Raw genomic sequence first — 22511 nt, forward strand, 5'->3', positions numbered from 1 at the left:
CAAGAAAAAAGAAAAGGAGCCTGTAGACACGAGACCAGAACAGGGAAGATTAACTAAGACTGAGCCTGTTAAGCCAAATATCTCCTCCTCGTCCCCTCAAACTTCACGACTTGCTAGAAATGCTGCAGTGAGTCTCTGAAGTCCAAATCAACCCAGATCCTACAGACACACACACGCACGCACGCACGCACGCACGCACGCACGCACGCACGCACGCACGCACGCACGCACGCACACACACACACACACACACACACACACACACACACACACACACACACACACACACACACACACACACACACACACACACACACACACACACACACACACACACACACACACACACAGAGCTCTGGTTCCTCCTGTCTGACTGGAAGAAAACTTAAAACAATGTTTGCAGGGATTTTATTGAAAATGAACTAAAAAGAAGGTGATCATCCATCCATTCATTTTTTTCCACTTATCCGGGGCCGGGTCGCGGGGGCAGCAGACCCGAGTTTTTGCCTCCACCACGGCCCGGGCTGCGGCCCGCCTGGCCTGCCGGTACCTGTCAGCTGCCTCAGGAGTCCTATGAGCTAACAGCGCCCAATAGGACTCCTTCTTCAGCTTGACGGCGTCCCTTACTTCCTGTTTCAACCACCGGGTTCGGGGGTTGCCGCCACGACAGGCACCAGAGACCCTGCGACCACAGCTCCGAGCAGCAGCTTCAACATTGGAGGTGGAGAACATAGTCCACTCGGACTCAATGTCTCCAGCCTCCCCCGGAATCCGTGAGAAGCTCTCCCGGAGGCGGGAGTTGAAGACTGCGTGGACAGAGGGCTCAGCCAGGCGTTCCCAACAGACCCTCATGACACGTTTGGGCCTGCCGAGTCTGTCCGGCTTCCTCCCCGTCCAGCGCATCCAACTCACCACCAGGTGGTGATCAGTTGACAGCTCTGCCCCTCTCTTCACCCAAGTGTCCAAGACACGTGGCCGGAGATCAGATGACACGACCACGAAGTCTATCAACGACCTCCTAGGGTGTCCTGGTGCCAAGTGCACTTATGGACACCCCTGTGCTCGAACATGGTGTTCGTTATCGATGTCGAGGAGAGTCCAAGCTGTGCCTTGTAATTCCCCTTTGCACCACATGGTGGTGCAGTGAGGAAGGTGACGCGACATCGCATCATTTTTGCATTTTAGTTTCAGAAAGGTTTTGCTTTTACACGGCAACATTTTGCAAATGATGTCCATTCACACGGAAAAGGCAGAAATGCTCAAAACAATGTAGTTTCATGTGGGTCCACTAGTAGGCACTGTTGTTTGTTTTTGTAACAAGACCACATGCACACACGTGTGCAGAAAACATTGGGCTCTAAACATTAACAATAGGAAAACACGGACATTCGATTGGCAAGACCACCAAGTTGGATTGTCAAAATAAAAGTATCAGGAGAATATGGACTGCGAGTCATGACACCATGGAGGAAACTTTGCTGTTATTGTCCATCTGCTGAGCAGATTAACAATTACTATAGCTGTGGTGCGCATGAGCATTAGCACCATTACAGAAACGTTGTATTTCCCTGTTTACACAGTGTTTTGAAAAAGTTATACCTTGGAAGATGTTTTCAAAAAGTTGCATTTTTAGTGACTCTGAGCACCGTTGTCATGTAAACGGACACAAATCACAACGAAAGTTTGCGTTTTCTTTTGAAAATTGTGTAAGCAGGGCCTTTTCTCTTTTCTGCCAGAGATTCAGTGAAAAGACTTGGTGTTACGGTCCCTAGTATTCAAATCAAATTATACTGAACAAAAATATAAAGGCAACACTTTTGTTTTTGCTCCTATTTTTCATGAGCTGAACTCAAAAGATCTAAAACATTTTCTATAAACACAAAAGACCTATCTCTCTCAAATATTGTTGACAAATCTGTCTAAATCTGTTAGTGAGCACTTCTCCTTTGCTGAGATAATCCGTCCCACCTCACAGGTGTGACGTATCAAGATGCTGATGAGACAGCAGGAATGTTGCTCAGGTGTGTCTTAGGGTGACCACAATAAAAGGTCACTCTGAAATGTGCAGTTTGAGCTCAATGCCACTGAATGTCACAGCCTTTGAGTTTTGCAGGAATGTCCACCAGAGCTGTTGCCCGTGAATTAAATGTTCATTTCTCCATCATGAGCATCTCCAAAGGCGTTTCAGAGAATTTGGCAGTACATCCAACCGTCCTCACCACCGCAGACCAGGTGTAAGCACACCAGCCCAGGACCTCCACCTCCATGATGGTCTGAGACCAGCCACCCGGACAGCTGCTGAAACATTCGCTTCAGCTCATGAAAAATGGGAGCAAAACAGAAGTGTTGCATTTATACTTTGTTCAGTGTACATACGAGGTGGCGTTACCTTTGCTATTTAGTTAATTGACAGAATTTCTATAAAACACACAAAATCAGACGGTCAGTCGGAAGCAATGTGGTATTAGGTGAAATGTCTTCATTTGTCTTTAACACTTCTCTAATAAAAACATTCACGTGGAACTTTTCCTTCTAGCATTATTTCAAAATAGAAGAATTGATGCTTAATTACAAAGTTTTTGAGTAATAAATTATGATAATGGCATCGACCCTCGAGAAGTTTCAACCTGCAAGTTGGGACAAAAATGCATTAATGCCTCTAATTAATTTTCACTCACATAATTTCTTGCATTATAATTTATTCCACATTTTCTTGAGAGTGCACTCGTCAATCCATTTTCTTTTCTTTTATCTTTTTTATTTTACAGTTAACCAGTAAAATGAGCCAGTTGAAATCTACAAAGTGAAGTGAACTGCGTGGATTACACAGCTACAGATTACACACTAAATCCTCAGGAGAGACAATTGAGCTGGTTTTAAGTTGTTTTATTGGTTTTTTCACACGATATATATTATGGTCTTTGTATTCCTGAAAGTCCGCCAGCTCAAGCTACAGCCCTAGTAGAATCTGAATACTTAAAGTTTTTCCAAAACTATTCCACTCAGTTTCAATGTCAGAGTTCATAAATGACTTTAGTGGAGTTTATTTACCTTATTTACCATGATCATGTTTAAAAACATGATCATGGTATATTTACAGCTACATTCAGGATCTTTCATTTCAGGGGTAAAAAATGAGATTTTTCCTTTGTTTGTGCAGAATTTACTCACAATAAATGTCAGACTATCAGTGAGACCTGGGAGTAAAGCCTCTGGGGTTTTAACTTGACATGGACCTGATAAATGAGTCTGTTCCGGTGATAATCACCTGGGAAATGTCTTGAGCATGAAAGCGTTAAAGCTTTTACAGTCACACAAAGCTTCTATGAAGAAGCATGTCACTTCCACGTTTCTCTGTTATCGATGTGTTTATAATGCGTTTAGAAAGGACTCCTGTGCAGTGCAGAGGACGTCGTTATTCAGAGTTACTTTACAGTGCTTCTCCGCCCATCAACCCCGAGACCAAGGCCACAACGAATAATAATAATAAGAAGAAGTGTGTTTACCCTTTCTTTCAGACCTGCTCAGCACAAACTCAGTTTAGCTGCTTAAAAACAATTACTTGAAGGAAGAAGAGGTCACGGCCGGAACACAATGACTTGAATGAATGTCTGATGGATTAACAGTGGGGTGACCAACTCCTCACTGGCTGGGCCGGCCGAACAAATTACCTTCACCCTTCCTTCAGCTCTTGTTTTCTGTGTGTCAAACAATGTTTTTACTATCTGCATGGAACCTGAATTTTAGTAGATGCATATTATTTGTGATATAATCACACTGAAAAGTAATTATTTAGCAATTAATTTTTATTGCAAAAAACCCAAATTAACAGAATAACATCTGTATTTTATATAAAATAGAAACCTGTCTTCCTTCAAATAATAAAAATAGACATTTCTTTAAAAGAACTCCACCTGGCTTAAATGACAGCAGGATAAATAAGAAGGTACTTAAAATGGTATAAGTTGTTGAGACTGCACCTCGTGAGGAAGTTTAGTTTAGAGAGAAAAATGACTTAAAGCTCAAACTGTGACGATTTCATGACTGGATGGTTTCCTCCAGGTTTTGGAAGAAGCTTTTGGTTTTTAATGCTAAAAGGGATGCGTGACATATTGAACGTTTACATTCCACATTGGTAATACACACATCACTGAAAGCAACGCTGCCGTTAGCCGTCTGCTAGCACACGGCTAACTCCGCTCCCCGCCGCCATCTCTACTCTCAGCCGCCGTCTCTACAGCCGCCGTCTCTACTCTCAGCCCCCGTCTCTACAGCCGCCGTCTCTACTCCGCCTTCTCTACTCTCAGCCGCCGTCTCTACTCTCAGCCGCCGTCTCTACTCTCAGCCGACTTCTCTACTCCGCCTTCTCTACTCTCAGCCGCCGTCTCCACTCTCAGCCGCCGTCTCTACAGCCGCCGCCTCTACTCTCAGCCGCCTTCTCTACTCTCAGCCCCCGTCTCTACAGCCGCCGTCTCTACTCCGCCTTCTCTACTCTCAGCCGCCGTCTCTACTCTCAGCCGCCGTCTCTACTCTCAGCCGCCTTCTCTACTCCGCCTTCTCTACTCTCAGCCGCCGTCTCTACAGCCGCCGCCTCTACTCTCAGCCGCCGTCTCTACAGCCGCCGCCTCTACTCTCAGCCGCCGCCTCTACTCTCAGCCGCCTTCTCTTCTCTCAGCCGCCGTCGTCTCTACTCTCAGCCACCTTCTCTACTCTCAGCCACCTTCTCTACTCTCAGCCACCTTCTCTACTCTCAGCCACCTTCTCCACTCTCAGCCGCCTTCTCTACTCTCAGCTGCCATCTCTACTCTTAGCTGCCGTCTCTACTCTCAGCCGCCGTCTCTACTCTCAGCCAATCACATGCCAACAAGTAGCACAAAGAATAGGAAACAACAGAACATCAGTTGACTTTAAGATTGCAACAACATGAAGCAATTCAAATGATGGAAGGAGTGGAGTGGTGGATCAAATAACCTGTAATCCATTGGTTTCCATGGTGACGAATGTGGCATTGGGGAAGGTATAAGCTCTACTGAGTGCCGGCTCTACTTTCCCACTGTGTTCACTGTAGTAAGAGGTCCTGCACCTCTATGGGTTCAGGACAACCTGAGCTGAAGCCAGATGTTCTTCAACAAAATCTCCCGAGGAGTACGATATTACGGAAGATTATTAGGGCCACTGAAGAAAAATTGGGGATTAAAAAAAATCCCCATGCACTTCGAGAAAAAAGTAAAAAAATCAATGTCAAGATGTATTTTTTCATGGAGCACTTAGAAAGAAAGTCTAGAGAGCCAGCACATGTGACTGCTTCAATAAAATGTATCGCAGGCAGTTTGACGAAGTGGTGAAACGTTGCTTCAGAACCGGCCTTCGCTCAGAAACACAGTGCCGTTAACATCAGCATTAGACTGTGAAGAGAGCGAGCAGCCTGCAGCTCCTCCTCGCTCCTCATTGACTTCTTACGGAGGACGAGGGTCAAAGGCACTGATCCCAGGGCTTCCTAGGCTATTTATAAAATATTCAACCAGAAATCCTCTGTAACATCAGATGTTCAAAAGCAGTAAGAAACCATATATAGTCAGAATTATGAGATTTAGTGGGATTATTTTGGCAACCATGGGCAAATGATGAGGGCTGGACCAGAGGGGACAGATGTCTCCAGTTTGTATGTAATAAAAAATTTATTAAAAAATATTCACCTTTTTTTCTCTAAGAGCATGAGGATTTTAAATGTATTTTTTTTTTTTTCTTCAGTGGCACTAATACTCCTCCGTATGACATAATTGGAAAAAACAACATTGAAATTTCATAAGAATAATAAAAAGTAAAGACACATTTCAAGTTGCACACAAGTCTTGTGATGAAAGAAGAAACAGTCGGTGAACTATTGACATTATAAACTAACCTGCGGATGGAAACCAGCTCCGGCTAAAACCTGGTACGCAGCATCTTTCCTTCTAGATTAATGTTTTTGTACATGGTCCCAAAAAAATAAACTAAATAAACAAAAGGTTGTTATTACAGAGTAATTGTTAAGTTTGCCTCTTCTTAAATTCTCAAGGCACCGAGGAGCTCGTTTCATTCCTGCAAGACGCTGCCATGGGAAGCAAAACGCAAAGAATTGTTGACCAGCAAATACAGGGAATGTAAATCATTCAGGGCGTCCTGAAAGCAGTAAGAAGTGTAGAATTATTTGTTAGTTTTTACAGAATTTAGCAAGAATAAAGAGTTTATTTTCAGCGGGTTTTTGTGACTGTTCCACCACTCACTACACTGCACTGTACTTTATTGGCCATAATGTTTAAAAGAGACAGCGTCAGGTAGAGCCCCTCCAGGTCACCTTCAGCTCTGGAAAAACAAACAGATTTCTTGTGTTGTCCTCAGTCGTAACGGATGTCCAGACTTTACTTGCTTCCTGCCTCTGCTGGTGACACCTCTGTGTCTGCGGCTCCTGGGCTGCTGCCAGCCTGTTGGCACGCAGCACAACACCTGCTCTAATATAGTGTTTTCGGGGGCGTTACCTGTGCTATTAAACAATCTGCCAAGTGCTCGATCAGGAGTGATTCATCATCCGGCACGGCAGGGGAACAGCGCGTTTGGATGGTTAAGAATGTTTGGAGTGTTATTTGCTCGATAAAGAAATAAAAAGAGAAATGTTTCTCCATGCAGCCCTCCGCTTCACAGCAGAGTACAGCCTGGTCGGTCATGGAACTTATCACTGAGTGAACGTTGTCAGTGGAGAATATGGGGGTGAGCCTGACAAAAAAACGCCTAATTTATACTCCATATGCTAAAGATACGCAAAGGCTAACTATGCAGTGCTGCCAAACACTTCCACACATCTCCGCATCCGAGGAAACACAGAGCAGGAGGGCTGTTATTGGTCCACTCTACTACGTCATGGAGCCACCAGAACTTTATTTTGAACTTTATTGGAGAAGCTGTACAATTGAAGAGTGACCAGCCCACACAGCGCAGGGGCAGAGCAACGCTCCTCACACCTCCGACAATCTGGACGGCATGGTGCAGCGAGCCTGTAGCTCGCCGCTACAGTCTGCTGGTTTGAACAAAAAGCTGACATTTACAGCGTCACCGCCAATCTTTGTGACAAATTGCTCATTATGACTGTAAAATAAACATGACCAACGAGTTTCATACAGTTTCTTGGCCCGTAGCCGTACGGTGGTGATTTACTTTGGGGTTCAAACGATCTCGACGCAGGGTGAAGGGACTGCGGAGAGGCCGGCCACTGCTCTGCAGCCTCGCTGATCACAGAAATGCCGACGCCCGAGTTCGACTGCCAGCATGTGAAGTCTGCCGGCAAACGCAGCGACAGTCAAGTAGCTTCAAACTCATCGCCTGCAGCACAACCTCTGGAGCCTGAGGTGTATAAAGTGCTCCGTCAGCTCTTCTTCAGTAATATTGGCTAAACCTGCAGATAAAGGGGCTGTGAACCGTGTAAACAGCGGCCACATGTACCGACCAGTTTTCAATTACCTTGCGGTTAACCCCAGAGGAGAGGTCCCGGAGCTGCACACACAGCAGCTCGTCCCTGCCTCTGTGTTTCACTGCTTCTCTCTGGTCACACTCACGCTGCTTCAGCACGCCACCGGCGGCCTCGGATGCTTTTACCTTGGTTGATAATGTTGGTCAAACAATTCAGTCACATTTAAATGGGTCATTGAACTTTTTTTTCACACCTTCAGGTGTTCTGGCTACTCTTTAATTTACACTCTAAAATGTGGATTTGAGATTTTAGTTTGAGATTATGTGTAGTTAAAATACTTTAGTTTTGCCCAATGACTGAAATGAACTCTTACTGACAACCGACAAGAATTAAAAAAATACTGTCTAACATGATTGTTTGTAATGGAAGAACGGAATGTTGAAAAGTTATAACACAATTGAATGCAGCTTGAATGTTGAACACATTATTAAGCTGATCTGATCCGATCACTGTTAAAATCATAAGCATCTTCCTAATTATGCGTCAGTCTCCTGATTGCCCAAATAAAAGCCTTGATTCTCGGTGGTGTTTGTGTCCTTTGTATTTGGTAACTAGAGAGTAACAGCAGATGTTAAAGAGTAGAGTGAGGAGAGGTTATATGAATCAGCCTCTGTTGTACAGTACAGCGCCCCCGTCTGGCACTGCAGGATACGAGGCACTTGGAGGCCAGATGAAGACCTTGAACTGTGTAACTGAAATCCTTCTGGACATTATTTACCTGGAGCAGGACACGCCCTGGCTAGATCTGTAGGTAGAGCATGAGACTCTCAGTCTCTAGGTAGAGGGTTCATGTCCCCCGTCCAGCTCAGTAGGTAGAGCATGAGACTCTCAGTCTCAAGGTAGAGGGTTCATGTCCCACGCCGGGCGCCACCTTCCTGTGGGCTCACTAATGGTGCAATGTGATCTGGGTGACGGCGCTCAGACTGACACCCCCGCCACCCGGAAATGGATAAGAGGGAGACAATGGATGGATGGAGGACACATAATTCCCCTAACTGAGGCATTTACCACGAGGAAATACTGAGAAGCATTCATATAACAAATGGCAGGATCCATCGTTTTCCAGCAGAACATTACCCAGACAATCATGGAGCCTATTGAGGATTTCTCATGGTACACCACGCTGCTATGTCTTCTGCAGGGAATATGACGCTTTGTGAACATGTGACTTGCACCAGACCAGATCATCTTTTGTGTTGTGATGTTTCCACACACACAAACAACGGGAGTGGAAATCCAATCAAAACATGTATATCTGAAGATTGTGATCGAGGGTCCGCAGGTCTCCATAGTAACAAGTCCTCTTCAATACTTCCTGGTAAAACTGGATATGGAGTCATGTGATCATGTCACATATTATGGGATGATCGATCCAAAGGCTCGGGTGGGAGGAGGGGTCGTCTCTCAATCGGAATGTGTCAGGTTTGATTCCCCATCTCCCCCTGTCTACATATCGAAGAGCCCTTGAGCAAGACACTCAACTCCGAACTGCTCTCACAATGGATGGATGCAGTGCCTTGCATGGGCGCCCCCTCCAATGGAGTGTGGATGTGAATGGCTGAATGTGATTAACAGTCTAAAGTGCTTTGGGGATTCCTCTAGTGGTGGAAAACCGCTATATACCGTAAGTGAAATCTATTTACCAAATCCATTCATCCACTGACTGAATAGGATGATATTCTTGGTGCACATAAATCTGATCACTTGATTCAGTCTTAAACTCTCAATCAGAAAGAATTCAATCAAACTGATAAAAAGGAACTGCAGCTCTTGGAGTCTCTCTGTCTTGTGGATAGGCGTCTGGATAGGCATCTCAAATAATCTCTAGTCACAGTTCTTTAAACGTAGTCCCCCCTGTCTAACTTTGCCATTATTACAGATTTTATGTATTTGCACACACGTCATGCACCAGCTAATTCCAATGATAGTCCCAGCTCGTCCTCAGGCAGGATGGTGAACACACAAAGGTTTGTCATCTGCTGTGCTGTAACAAGTACAAGTGTCTTTCCAATGAGCCGTGTTGCATGTCGAAGTTTGAAGCCAAAGTCTTTCCAAATGGGTGACGCCACCCATGGCAACAGCACAGGGTGACGATAGGATGATCCCATTAAGGCAAGATGGCCAAACTCTGCTGATCTCTGATGCAACAATATCACATTTTGGTTTTTATCCAGGTCCCTCAGATCTTAACACGTGTGAATTTACCTTCAACCTCAGATATCTCACCTTGTTACCTCTGACTGGTGCTGTTGCAGCAGGATCTGCAAACTGTGCATGGCAACATCAAGGGCACTCCTCATTTCTGCCGTCCATTACCTCATTTAAAGTGTTTGATTTTAAAATAATGGCATTTCTCTGTTGGGCTTCTTTCTCTCATCTATACTCAAGCAGTTTGTAAACTCTTTCAAAATAACTGTGGAATCTTTATTTATTACCAGGATGGAGTCTTGCAGTGATGATGAGATATTACTGTCGATGATGCTTTACAGGTCAGGTTGGTGAGTTATTAACTCTGAGAGGAGCTATAAATAAACGCCAAAGAACCGGGGAGTCATGGGTAAGGATGGCTGCTCTTGCCTTATTGCCGATGTGATTTATACTCCATCATGTCTACTATTACATCCTCCTTTTACTGCCGTGTTCTAGCGGGGAAAGCAGTGCTAAGTTATACGCATTCATGTGTAAGTAGATGTTGAATCAACATAGATTGCACAGATTCTCCAAACATGAAGCGTTCAGACGGAGTGGCATCACACGGCGCCAAGGACAGCAACAATGACGCGTGTACAGTAGTTATGGAGGAAGATTCAAGCGTCAGAATGTAATCTGCAGAGTACGACGCGTGGTTCCGACACTTTATACACACTGAAAACATCCATTTGCATCTCCTAATGTCACCTGGGTTTATTAATTTCCCTTCGCAGAGTCGTGTGTGACAGCGGTTCATCAGAACAGAGGACAGGACGCTGCAGCTCCCTCCCTCCACTCGCCTGTCCAAATTTACATAATCACTCAGGAATCCAGTCGGGCTCCCGCGCAGACACATGCCAGTCATCATCACGGGCAATCAGCTGGGAGGACAGCGCACTGATTATTTTCCTACTTCCAGCAGAAAGGTGCCGCTGGGACATTATGAAGGCTATGATAAGAAACTGTATGAAAATCTTATATTCTGATTATCACGGACAAAATTAGCACAGTTTTTAGGATTGGCCTGGTTTTAATGAAATGTGCTGGATGAGTCGGTGACTAATAAGGTTTGGACAGAGGAGTGAATGAAATATACTTTACAGGCCTGCTGTAGCATCGGGCTTTCTTTGCATCTGAGAGCACATCCAAACAATTCTCTTTTAAAAGTCAGATGCTCCAGACTGTCACACACACTCACACCGAGACAAGATTTAGGAAGCGTTTAAACAACATTTTACAAAGAAAACTGAAAACTTTCGTTGTGTTTTTGACACAACGGTGCTTGGAAGCCACTGAAGACACAATTTTTTGAAAACGGCTTTCAAGGTGGAAGTTTTCAAAAACACTCCCACCCCGTTTCCATGTAAAGAGGGGAAAACACAACTTTGTGAAAACGCAGAAACGCAGCTACATGGGCGCCAACAAAGTTTCCTCTGTGGTGTCATGACTCCCAGTCCATAATCTCCTGGACTTTGTAGTTTTATTTTGACAGTCACGGTAATAACAATCCAACTTGGTGGTTTTATTTTGACAGTCACCGTAATAAAATCCAACTTGGTGGTCTGTCCACTAGAATGTCCGTGTTCTCCCTTTGTTCTCTGCTGCATGCGAGTGTGGGTTCATCAAAAAAAACAGCTCCCACTAGTGGCCTGACATGTTAACTACATTGATTCCAGCATTTCTGCCGTTGCTGTGTAAACGGAATTGTTTTTGAAACTTTGTTGTGTAAACATGAAACCTTTCTGATACTAAGGCGTTTTCAGCTGAAACGTTTTCATGTAAACGGGGCTTCAATTACCCAACTTTTACGTTTATAAACGAGGCGAAGCGTGGCTTCCATGACAAAGCTATCTATATATATACTTCATACTGCTGCTCAATCGTTCTTGGTGAAGAAATGAGGAAATGCAGTTGATATCTTTGTCTTGTCTCACATGTTATAAATTCAAGCGGACATGTAATTAACAAGATGCCTTTCCCTCCCAGTTGAACCGCTCACTGTGCCTCCTCCCTCTCCGAGCGTCTGCTGCAGCCTCAGCGGAGAGTTTAACGGAGCAGCTGGGAGATTTGGTGGATAAATGTGAGTAAACGTGGACTCTGACGTGCACGGCTGATCCAGGGACATGCTGCTGTCTGGGAGCTGCTTTGTTTCGCTCTGAAATGTTATTTGTTGCAGCAAGAATGAAGAAAAAGTGCAATTTGGCAGAAAGGCACTGGGAACAGGGGAAAACAAGCATTTTCAGCACATCAGTCTGAGGAAAGGAGAATTTAATCTCAATATGTTGGGAATGCTTTAAATCTATACGCACTTTGCTTCCAAAAATGTTCAATACTGATGTTAACATCAGCTTCATACTGTGAGGTCAATCAATACAGTGAGAGTCTATGGTGAAGAATAATAACAGCTTTGCGACTATTTCAGGTAAAGTCGGGTTTGGGGTCTGTATGATACTCCCTACAACCGAGGTACAAGTCCTGTAACGATTAAGTATTGTTGATCATACTGGCATGTGTAAGTTCATGGCATCTAATTTCTCAGTATGGACTAATGCTGCACATTATTCACCAAACCTGTCCTGTACAAAGACACAATTGGCAGAATTCACTGTGCAAATTCTCAAATACAATCAGTCAGTGTGAAGTCTAGTCAAATGGTAAATGAGCTCTTAACTACTTGGGGATAAAAATATTCGGAGGAATGTTCTGTACAAAAAATAAGACCTCAAGATACTTAAAAGTGCATCGCCAGGACAGTTCAGAAAATTATTAAAATAAACCCATGGTAGGACAGACCTGTCGGATGGTTCTGGCCACCAAGCTCTCCAGGACCGGCCCTCGGTCTTCATGCAGCAGGTGAACTTCATCCAGTATCAACAGACGCACGATCTGGGAGAGAGCCACGTCTCCAACGCTCTTCCTGGTCACCACGTCCCACTTCTCTGGAGTCGTCACCAACATCTGAAAGCAAACATCAAGACGGATGGTGGACAAAGTTCTCATTTAGCAGTTCAACCCTTCAATCCTCAAACGCCATCTCTACTTCCACTCTACTTCCACTCTACTTTTCACTTCCTGAACTGCTGGGAATGCACCGATACCACTTTTTTAAAGGACGACTACAAGTATGAGCAATAACCTTTGCTGCTTGCTGATACTGAGCACCGATATGAGTACTTATTAAATGCTGTTAATCCTAATTCATACTGAACACGCAAAGGACACGCAAAGGACACGCAAAGGACACACGTTGCTGAGAACCGCCTCTGTGTCGATGCTACGCACACGTCCAACAGCCTTGGAGGCTCCGGTCTACTAATGGGTCAGTGGCGGCCGAGAGGTTAGAGAGGCGGGCAGGTTCAGTCTCCACTGCGGAGAGGTCACTAGACTGGGTCTATCAGCTCCCTGGAGCCTCGGAATGTGGCCGCACCTCTGCACCCTAGAAGCAGGAAGGTCAAAGCGGAAAAGTAATTTCCCCAAGGGGATAAATAATGTACAATTAGTAGAGTTTAATGCGTCTGCAGTGACCATGGAGCAGTGCGTAGCCTCTACCTACACACTTCACTATGTGTACTGGAGACACAGTGTGTCAGTCAGACTTTTAGCATTTAGCAAGTAGCATCACTGGTGTGTGAGCCTGAAACTCTTTAGCATGTAACATGTAGCATATAGCACGGCTCGGCGTGAATTCCTCCTGATCCACTGAGGAGTTAACCTCCTGAGACATCGAGCTCGGCTGGTCAACATGTCTCTACTGATGAAGTTGCTGTTGATGAAGTTGCTGTTGATCAAGTTGCTGCTGATGGCCTTTGCTCGTGGTCACTTGTGTACCTGCTATGAAGTATAACGGAACGTAGTACTCGCTGAGTTGTCTCGGGGCTCTTTATCAAGTACGAGTTAATGTCATGCAGGATCAGACCCAAAATCCAACCCAGGTATTGGTGTGTCACTACAAAATAATATACCCAAAGGCCGTCGTCGAATCAAATCTGGACTGAGTGTATGACTGGAACACTGATGAAGTCACTTGGAAGAAGGAATAAACAAAAAAAAATACCCCTAAAAAAGTAAAGAAATAAAAGGCTAAATGTCGTCTTCCTAGACATTATCAGTCCACTTGTCCCGACTCAACTACTTTCATACACCAAGAGGAGTTTTCTTTTAATTCGCGCTGTTTCTCCAGCGGTTATCGTTTCAGTGTGAAAGAATCAAAAGGTGAGTGTAAGAACGAAGAACACACCTTGTTTGTCACCATGGTAACAGATAACAGGCCATCGGGAGGGAAGAACATGACACCAAGTTAAAGTTAAGTGACTCGTTAAACACCGTGTTCTGTTCCTCCAATGGAAACACAGTGAGCCATTGAGCGACCACACAGCCACAGCCCAGGTAACAACCTCTGTGAGTCACACCACAGCATGGGGGGGGGGGGGGGGGGGGGGTCGATCAGGATGATTCCTGTAAATCGTAGAGTAAACAATGGAATGGAGTCTTATCTTACTGCGCGCTGTGGAAGAGTGGCCAGGATTAGAGGAAGTGCACAGTTGTTATTGGAAACATTGACGGACGCTGGTGTTTGTTGGGAGACCAACTTAAAACCAAAGTATAGGACCCAGCGACTCCAGCTTCCACGTCTCAGTCCTCTCTCAGCTTTTAACATGTAGGAAATCAAGTTGATGATCACGTCTCTGAATTTGCAATGTCTGCTTGGACGCTTCACCAGTGACAGAATTAGAGACACTGCAGGTCTTCTGAAGGACAAAATGTGCACAAAGATTCGCTCCCAACAGAGTTCATCATTTCACTGAAGCTGCTGAGGCTTTCACAGACTCGTGTTAGTATAGATGTTATTATTGAGCCTTTCACATTTATATGTAACTTGTCATTTACCTCAGGTATCTCCTCATCGTATGAAAATAGCCAAACTGATTCCACTTTTTAAAAAAGGAAATAAAAATGATTCCTCGAACTACAGACCTACATCACTACTTCCACTGTTCTCGAAAAGTTTGAAAAATAGTTTGTGAAAAGATTGAATAAATTTATTGATAAATACAAAATTTTAAGCAACAGCCAACATGGTTTTCACTCTAATTGTTCAACTGCAACAGCAATTATAGAACTGGTGGAGGAAATCACCGAATCCATGGATAAAAACAGGTTTTAGTTTGCATCTTTGTAGCTCTTCAAAAAGTGTTTGATACACTAGACCAAGAGATATTATTGCATACATTATATAAATATGGTATAAGAGGTGTAGCACATCAATGGATTAAGAGTTATTTGAAAGACACAAATCAGTTTACTGAAATCATCAACATTCGATCTAAATACTGTAGAATAGCTTGTGGGGTACCCCAAGGATCGGTCCTAGGACCATAACTGTTTACTTCGACAGTCACCGTAATAACAATCCAACTTGGTAGTTTTATTTTGACAGTCACCGTAATAAAATCCAACTTGGTGGGTTTTTTTTGACAGTCACCGTAATAACAATCCAACTTGGTAGTTTTATTTTGACAGTCACCGTAATAAAATCCAACTTGGTGGTTTTATTTTGACAGTCACCGTATTAAATCCAACTTGGTAGTTTTATTTTGACAGTCACCGTAATAAAATCCAACTTGGTAGTTTTATTTTGACAGTCACCGTAATAAAATCCAACTTGGTAGTTTTATTTTGACAGTCACCGTAATAACAATCCAACTTGGTAGTTTTATTTTGACAGTCACCGTAATAACAATCCAACTTGGTGGTCTGTCCACTAGAATGTCCGTGTTCTGCCTTTGTTCTCTGCTGCATGCGAGTGTGGGTTCATCACAAAAAACAGCTCCCACTAGTGGCCTGACATGTTAACTCCATTGATTCCAGCATTTCTGCCGTTGTTGTGTAAATGGAAATGTTTTTTTCGGAACTTTGTTCTGTAAACATGAAACTTTTCTGAGACTAAGGCGTTTTCAGTTGAATCTTGGTACTTTTATTTTAACAGTCACTGTAACAATCCAACTTGGTACTTTTATTTTGACAGTCATCGTAATAACAATCCAACTTGGTACTTTTATTTTGACAGTTACCGTAACAACAATCTAACTTGGTACTTTTATTTTGATAGTCATTGTAATAACAATCCAACTTGGTACTTTTATTTTGACAGTTACCGTAACAACAATCTAACTTGGTGGTCTGTCCAGTAGAATGCCTGTGTTCTCACATCGGTAATGTTTAGAGCTCATTGTTCTCTGCTGTGTGTGTGTGTGTGTGTGTGTGTGTGTGTGTGTGTGTGTGTGTGTGTGTGTGTGTGTGTGTGTGTGTGTGTGTGTGTGTGTGAATAAATCTGGCTGAGAAAATATATGGATTTTAATTTTGTCCCTTCATGTGTGTGAGAAAAGCAGTTGGTTTGTGAAGGTTCGACTAACAACATGGACACTGTCAAATGAGCTTAAAACCTCCTCTGAGTTGCTGTTCCTGATTATTGCTTGTAAATTTTCTTTGATATTCACAGTATTTGAAAGTACTCGGGGGATTGGACACACAAGGATTGCTTAGTTGGATTTTCTTCTCAATAGTTTCCTGGTCACTCAAGTGAACAAAGCAAAGTCTGTAAGCGTCCCCTCGGGGACACGGCGGCGGTTTAACTGCTCGTCTGTCCAAGTAGCAATGCTGTTGGTAACATTGGAATAAACTTTATCAACAGATGTGGAACATTGCTCAAATCTCATGCGTTACCTTTGTTTTCACAAGACTCTCACTTTTAGAATAGAACAGTAAAGTTTTTTTTTCTAATTCAGTGTTGTTTTCTGCGCTCCGACGAGCGGTCACGATGTCTGCATTTGTTTTGGTGTTCCTCTCAGAATAATTAGATGCAACAATATCAACAGATCTCATCTCTATCAAATGTCAGCAGACAGCTTCTTTGCACATTGCTTTGTGCTTTTGATTCTCGAGAAGTTTTCATTCGCTCTTTTCGAGAATGGAGGGAAAAAGCAACAATGCATAATTAATGGTGTGTGAACAGTTTGGCAACCTGTCCAGGAGTCTGCACATTCCTATTAAACTGCTCCTGTAAAAGCAGTTCATTAAATCCTCTCTAGTTTGCATTTAAATCAATCTATGCAGCCATTAGAGACTGGCGTGCTCACAGAAAAGGAAACGTCTGCTCCTAATTGGAACGACTGGTTAATCTAAGTGGAAGCGCCGGCAAATGGAGCGCTGGCCAAAGTGCTTTTTTAATTGCTTCACAAATACACACAAGGAGGTGTGGAGAAAACATGCCATTGTTTGGCTGAATGCTGTTATTTAGCTTATTTATCAATTGATCGCAGCGGGACTGAAATCAATCCAGCGAGTCCGCCGGTTGTCAGCATTGCGAAGGAAGAAATTCAAGCTAATGTTTCTTAAAGGTAACAATCTAATCAGATTACAGCTCAATACACCTGAATAGCTATTAAAACTACTATGCTTAAAAAGTCACAGATTAATTAAAGAGCAACAGGCACAATGGAAACCTGATTACACTTCTGTCTATTTAGAAGTAAGCTATATATTCATTTGTGTATTTGCATATTTGTGTTGTACTGTGAACAATGAACTTAACTTTGCCTCCTGTCTGGACACATTTATATCGGCGCCATGTAATAATTCTAATTTTAATTCATGGCACTTTAAAACAAAAGTGAATTGATGTCAGAAACATTGACGTAGTAGTTCCCAATAAAAGGATGGTGCACTTGGTGGTGGTGGTTTCAATAGCAGAGATATGCCTGAGTCAGTCTGTGCTGACAAACATTTCCAGATGTGGTTTAAGGTTTCTTCACTTTTGTCTGATTGGAATAATATAGAGTACATCCTCCATCATTATATAACTGTGAACAATACAGATGTGACCAGATGTGGAAGAAACCAGCAAACCACCAGTGTGCACCAGCCAACATGCTGACAGACCTACATAATATACAATCCAACATGCCACCAAAGCTACGCAGTAATCACGGTACCAGACTAACACATCTCTGCAATAATCAATTTACCAACCAACTTACCCACATACCTGCCAAACAATTCATCAAGCAACCCACTAAACATACACACACGTCTACAAACTAACCAACATACCAACTACTGCAATAACCGGCCTGCCAACCCACCAATGCAGTAAACATAAGCCCAATGTACTACCAAACTAAAGTACCAATTCATCCACCACACAAACCACTTATATACTTATATATAGCCATTATATCAAGGCACCAACTAACCCAGACACTCAACGATCTACCAGCCAATGCACTAACCAACCATCACACTAACCAACAGACCCACTAATCATCAAGTATTAAGCAAGCAATGCACCAACTAGTACAAGAACCAACATACCAACCAGCCCAGCCAACGTACAAACCAATCATTGTACTAACTGAAGTACAGAATAATCAAGCTGGTTAAATCCTTCGCTCGTCAGGATGTTAGGAAAAGAAATGCAGTGCTCACAATGTCAAACAAGCAAAACACAAACCAGATCACCATCCAGCCAACGCATGAACCACAACCCCCACACCTCAAAGTACTAACAAGTACAACTAACAAGTAGAACTAACACTAACATCCCTGGAGGAGAAGGATAAACAGAACTGATTTGTCCATCAAATTGTAAGAAAGCCTTTGTTTTGTTTGCAGTTTACACAATCTGAATCGTCTTTAAAGATACTAAATGATCTTAATCATCGGAGGCCCTGAACCTTTGAGCAAGACTAAACTAACATGTCAGAACCATAAACTGCTTCTTGGTGACTTTCAAAAGACTTTTTAAACCAAACAAGCATTGCAATGAGAGGAAATGAAGACAGTCCTCTGTGGAGAACCTCTCATTGTGTTTGAGCTTCAGTTGGTTCCTCTCCATGGTAGAAGGTTACCAGTTGGCGTCAGGCTGCCAACAAGTCGTCCTCTCCTGCGGGGCTAGCTTGCGCAGTGCCTGCAGGCACTTTGACGCCTGCAGAGCCGCGAGGAGCCTGCAGGGCGAGCGCTAAACATAGTCAGCAGTGCAAACAACATCATTTCAAACTTTGATTATGGAGGAAGTTGGTAACAAGCTGCCGTCTGTATTCCTGCTGGAGTCGCCCTCAGCCTCAGACAGGCTGATGAGCTGAGATATATTAGATAATTTCATCTCAGCAAGACTCTCTTAACTGTATTTGCTGTTTCAAGTCATATAATTAACATCTAAAGTAGTTTTTGTTTCAGTCCTTTACAACAGTTCAAACTCAGAGTTCAGGACTTGTTGCTCTGCAGAGAAAACTCGGTGTACTCCACTGAACCATGTGACTATCTGGAGGAATTCAACATTCAGGCTCCAGTTGATTTGATGCTGGAAAATTGAGTGGATCTTCAACGTGACTGAGTAACGATTTCAAACTTTGCTCTTGTTCACTTCCCCAGTGAATTCAAGCTTGTTTGTGATTCCTGTACTATGATTGTGAAGTATTTCTACTGACGGAGAACTTGCCCTTCTTCTCTAATGAGCAGAGTGGGAGTGACGAGCTCCTTCCGACACAGCACAGGCCACGACACACGTTGCTAACTTTCTGAAATTAAATACTAATTACTTATGTTGCTGGGAGACAGTCTGGTAAAGTGATCAACGGTTTGAAATTGAGAGATCTTTACAGTAAGTGCAATGACTCAATACAGCGTGACATTTCCATAATGAGCTTTAACTGTTTTCTGGTTGCATTTCAGGGTTTTGGCCACGGCGATTTCTGTCCCCGACAGTTTTGCTCCTCGGCGTTCTTTTTAAAATCCAATCTAAGAAAGGTGAAAATTGGCTGGAAAACATCAGCGGCTATTTCAATTTCCCTGCGTGTGACTCCACATTACTGACAAATTCTTTGTCTTGGATGTCATTAACTGATATTTCCTCTCTGGACGGAGAAGTAAGAAGGCCTGGAAGTCCCAGGATGCCACCCGCCCACATATTGGCATCTACATGGGAGCATCCCTCCAAAGCCTTTCTGTTGCCATGGTAACTATTGCAGCCACGGAGCGAGAAGGTTGCGAGTGGATGTGGTGGGTGGGAGGAAGATGGAGTGGGGAAGGTTAGAGAAAGACATTTACTGGATTGCGATATGTTAACGACTAACAATCTGTCAAGGCAAACAGTAATGAGAACCTTCTCAATGCTGCATTGTCTGCTACAGCGGTGTTTGTTGGTTCCCATGAGAATACACTTACAACTAGATAAATATGAGAAAACGTGGCTGCAGTGAAAGCTGCTCTTTGTGGTCAGTAGTGGATGATGTTGTGTATTAAAGAGGAAGAGGAGTAGAGGAGACAGGGAAAGGAAGTTTTGGTGAAGCAGCAGAAAGTTCCAGCAGGTCAGTGATGCAATCAAACAAACTATTGGCTGATCAGTTCACAGAGGTTCTGGGCTCTCCAGCAGAACACTGACCGCTTTTACTCACACATGCAAAACATTGTTTTAAGAAAGATATTGTAGCGCCGGCAGTACACATAGAGGGAGGATGAATCAGGATTAATTGCTCAGAGCTTGACCACAGCAGTTACTACAATATTCAAACTTAAAAACGTTTCTGAATAAATTCAACCTCTGAGTTCCTTCCCACACACCTGATACACCTGAACATGTAGAACAAACCATATTTTCTCAGAGCCAATCCAAGTATCAAGCCTAAATCCTGACTCAACAGCCAAACCATCTCCAGGTACAGCAGCAGAGTGAGGCTGGTGCTAAATTACAAGAACGTCAGCAGGCTGAGTCCTTAATCTGCTCAGTGGGGATTTGAATAAGTCTGAATACCTCCAGCTTTCTCTGAGTGCTGAGAGGACTGGGGACTTTTCTTGAACCCTTGCAGGTGTTAATTATATGTGGAACAAATGGGCCCAACTAAATATTCCAGGATGAGGAATTTTAGAGTTTTTTGCTGTAAGGTGGACAGTGTGACGAGCATCGGACTCCAGTGTGAGCTGTCTTAGTGACATAAAGACACAGTGGGGACAGAAATATAGATACAACACAGGTTTGCATGTGTGCGTTTATCAATTGTTAAGTTGATGTGAAATTGACAAAAATGACGGAATGATAAGAAGAAGATGGAGTTGGTGTTGTCCTGGATGTTTTACACCGTTAGTCACATTCACCAATCAACACACAATCAACACACAATCACAAACAATCACACACAATCACACACAATCACACACGATCACACACGATCACACACAATCACACACGATCACACACGATCACACACAATCACACACGATCACACACGATCACACACAATCAACACACAATCAACACACAATCACAAACAATCACATACAATCACACTCAATCAACACACCAACGCAGGCATGCAGGCGGCTTCCATGGAAGGCGCTCAGGCTATCCACTGGGAGCAGCTTGAGGTTCAGCGTCTTGCTCAAGGACACTTGGGCATGTGGACAGGTGGAGATGTGGAATCGAACCTGTGATGTTGTGAATGTGAGACAACCACTTCTCCAACCGCTCCAGAAGAGTAGCAGCCGGTACGTCTGTACAGAACTACGTAGATAAGAAGTTTCAACAGTTCTTTTAATATCTTCTGGGAAGAATCGTCTCACTTCAGCTTCTTTTTAAAACCGCTGACCTTTCAGACTGCGGTGCTGAAAAGCACCGGATACGTGAAAAGGTTCTGGTTTGGAAATAATCACATTTGTCACATCAGCACTGGGTCACTTATGGTGAAAGAGTCAGTTTGGACCACTTCTTCCTGCACTGTGGACGCAGCCTGATACTCTGATGTCATTGGCTCGTTCAGAGTGATGCATTCTGCAGTTTCAATGTCTTCAGGTTTTTCTCTTCACTATGCACGGCCCTCCCGTCCTGACCGAGCGTCAAAGTGCCGAGGAGGAGCCTGAAGGCCGGCTCCACTGCCAACATCAAAAGAAATGATGAAAGACATGGTGAGGACTGAGGACAGAGCAGAAGACGGCCAAGGTTACAGAGCGTGGCGTCACTCCGGCCTGGTAAACGTGGCTGCGCCGCTTCACTGCACCACTTTGTGTAAAGGGACGGACACTAACTCCGTCCAATGGGGGGATCCGGGACAGAAAGTGAGGACATCTGGGGAAAGGGGAGATTCCTCGGAGCGGCACTGAATCTGACTAATAATTCTCTTTGTCAAATCTTTTCAAATAACCTGATTGAAATGCAACTTTAAAAGACCTTCAGATTAGCTGGAATTGGCCTCATTTCACACACATACACACCAAACTCCAGCCTTCGCTTTGTGTCTTCTTAAGTCCCACGAGGCTTATAAACTTTAACTCTAAGCTGCACAATCTCTCAAATCCACCTCTTTTGAATTGAACAGATATGAACCTTCTCAGCCTTTCAGGTGGGATCCACCTCCCTCTCAGCTGCTCCAGCTTCGTATTCTCACCAAAATGTGATTTTTTCATCACACTTTGTTTGGCTCGATGTCACGACAAATCCCTCCGCATGCAGGAGGAAAGAGATTCCTGCACAGGAGGGGAGGAGCTCTTATGTTCCCTCAGCAAATGCCTGAACACGCAAAACGATTCAATCTGAGGAAAAGTTTGGTTTGTGAATTCCAAAGGTCTGGAACAGTCCAATTAGTTTGTGATCGCCCAGTTCTCAGGAGGTTAAAGTGAATCTCTCCGGTGTCTCGGGGGGTTCCGGTGGAACTTCTAAGGATCTGAATGATATCGGGTTTTTTTTCCTTTTATAGTTGAGAATGGTGATAAAAAGAGAAATAGCTGAACGACAGTAAACCTGTGCTGTAATTATAGAAGCCATTGACTG

General features: G+C 43.7%; 1 protein-coding gene across 1 annotated transcript in view; it reads right to left on the minus strand.

Moving 5' to 3' along the window:
* The window catches only part of ascc3 (activating signal cointegrator 1 complex subunit 3), a 218626-nt gene that overhangs the window by 94167 nt on the left and 101948 nt on the right, over window positions 1–22511 (minus strand). Inside the window, exon 11 of the mRNA XM_080471968.1 lies at window positions 12488–12652. Coding sequence (XP_080328094.1) covers window positions 12488–12652 — 165 coding nt within the window. The remainder of the gene's footprint in view (window positions 1–12487; window positions 12653–22511) is intronic.

Source organism: Lipophrys pholis (genome assembly GCF_963383615.2).
Source record: "Lipophrys pholis genome assembly, chromosome: 9".
NCBI lineage: Eukaryota > Metazoa > Chordata > Actinopteri > Blenniiformes > Blenniidae > Lipophrys > Lipophrys pholis.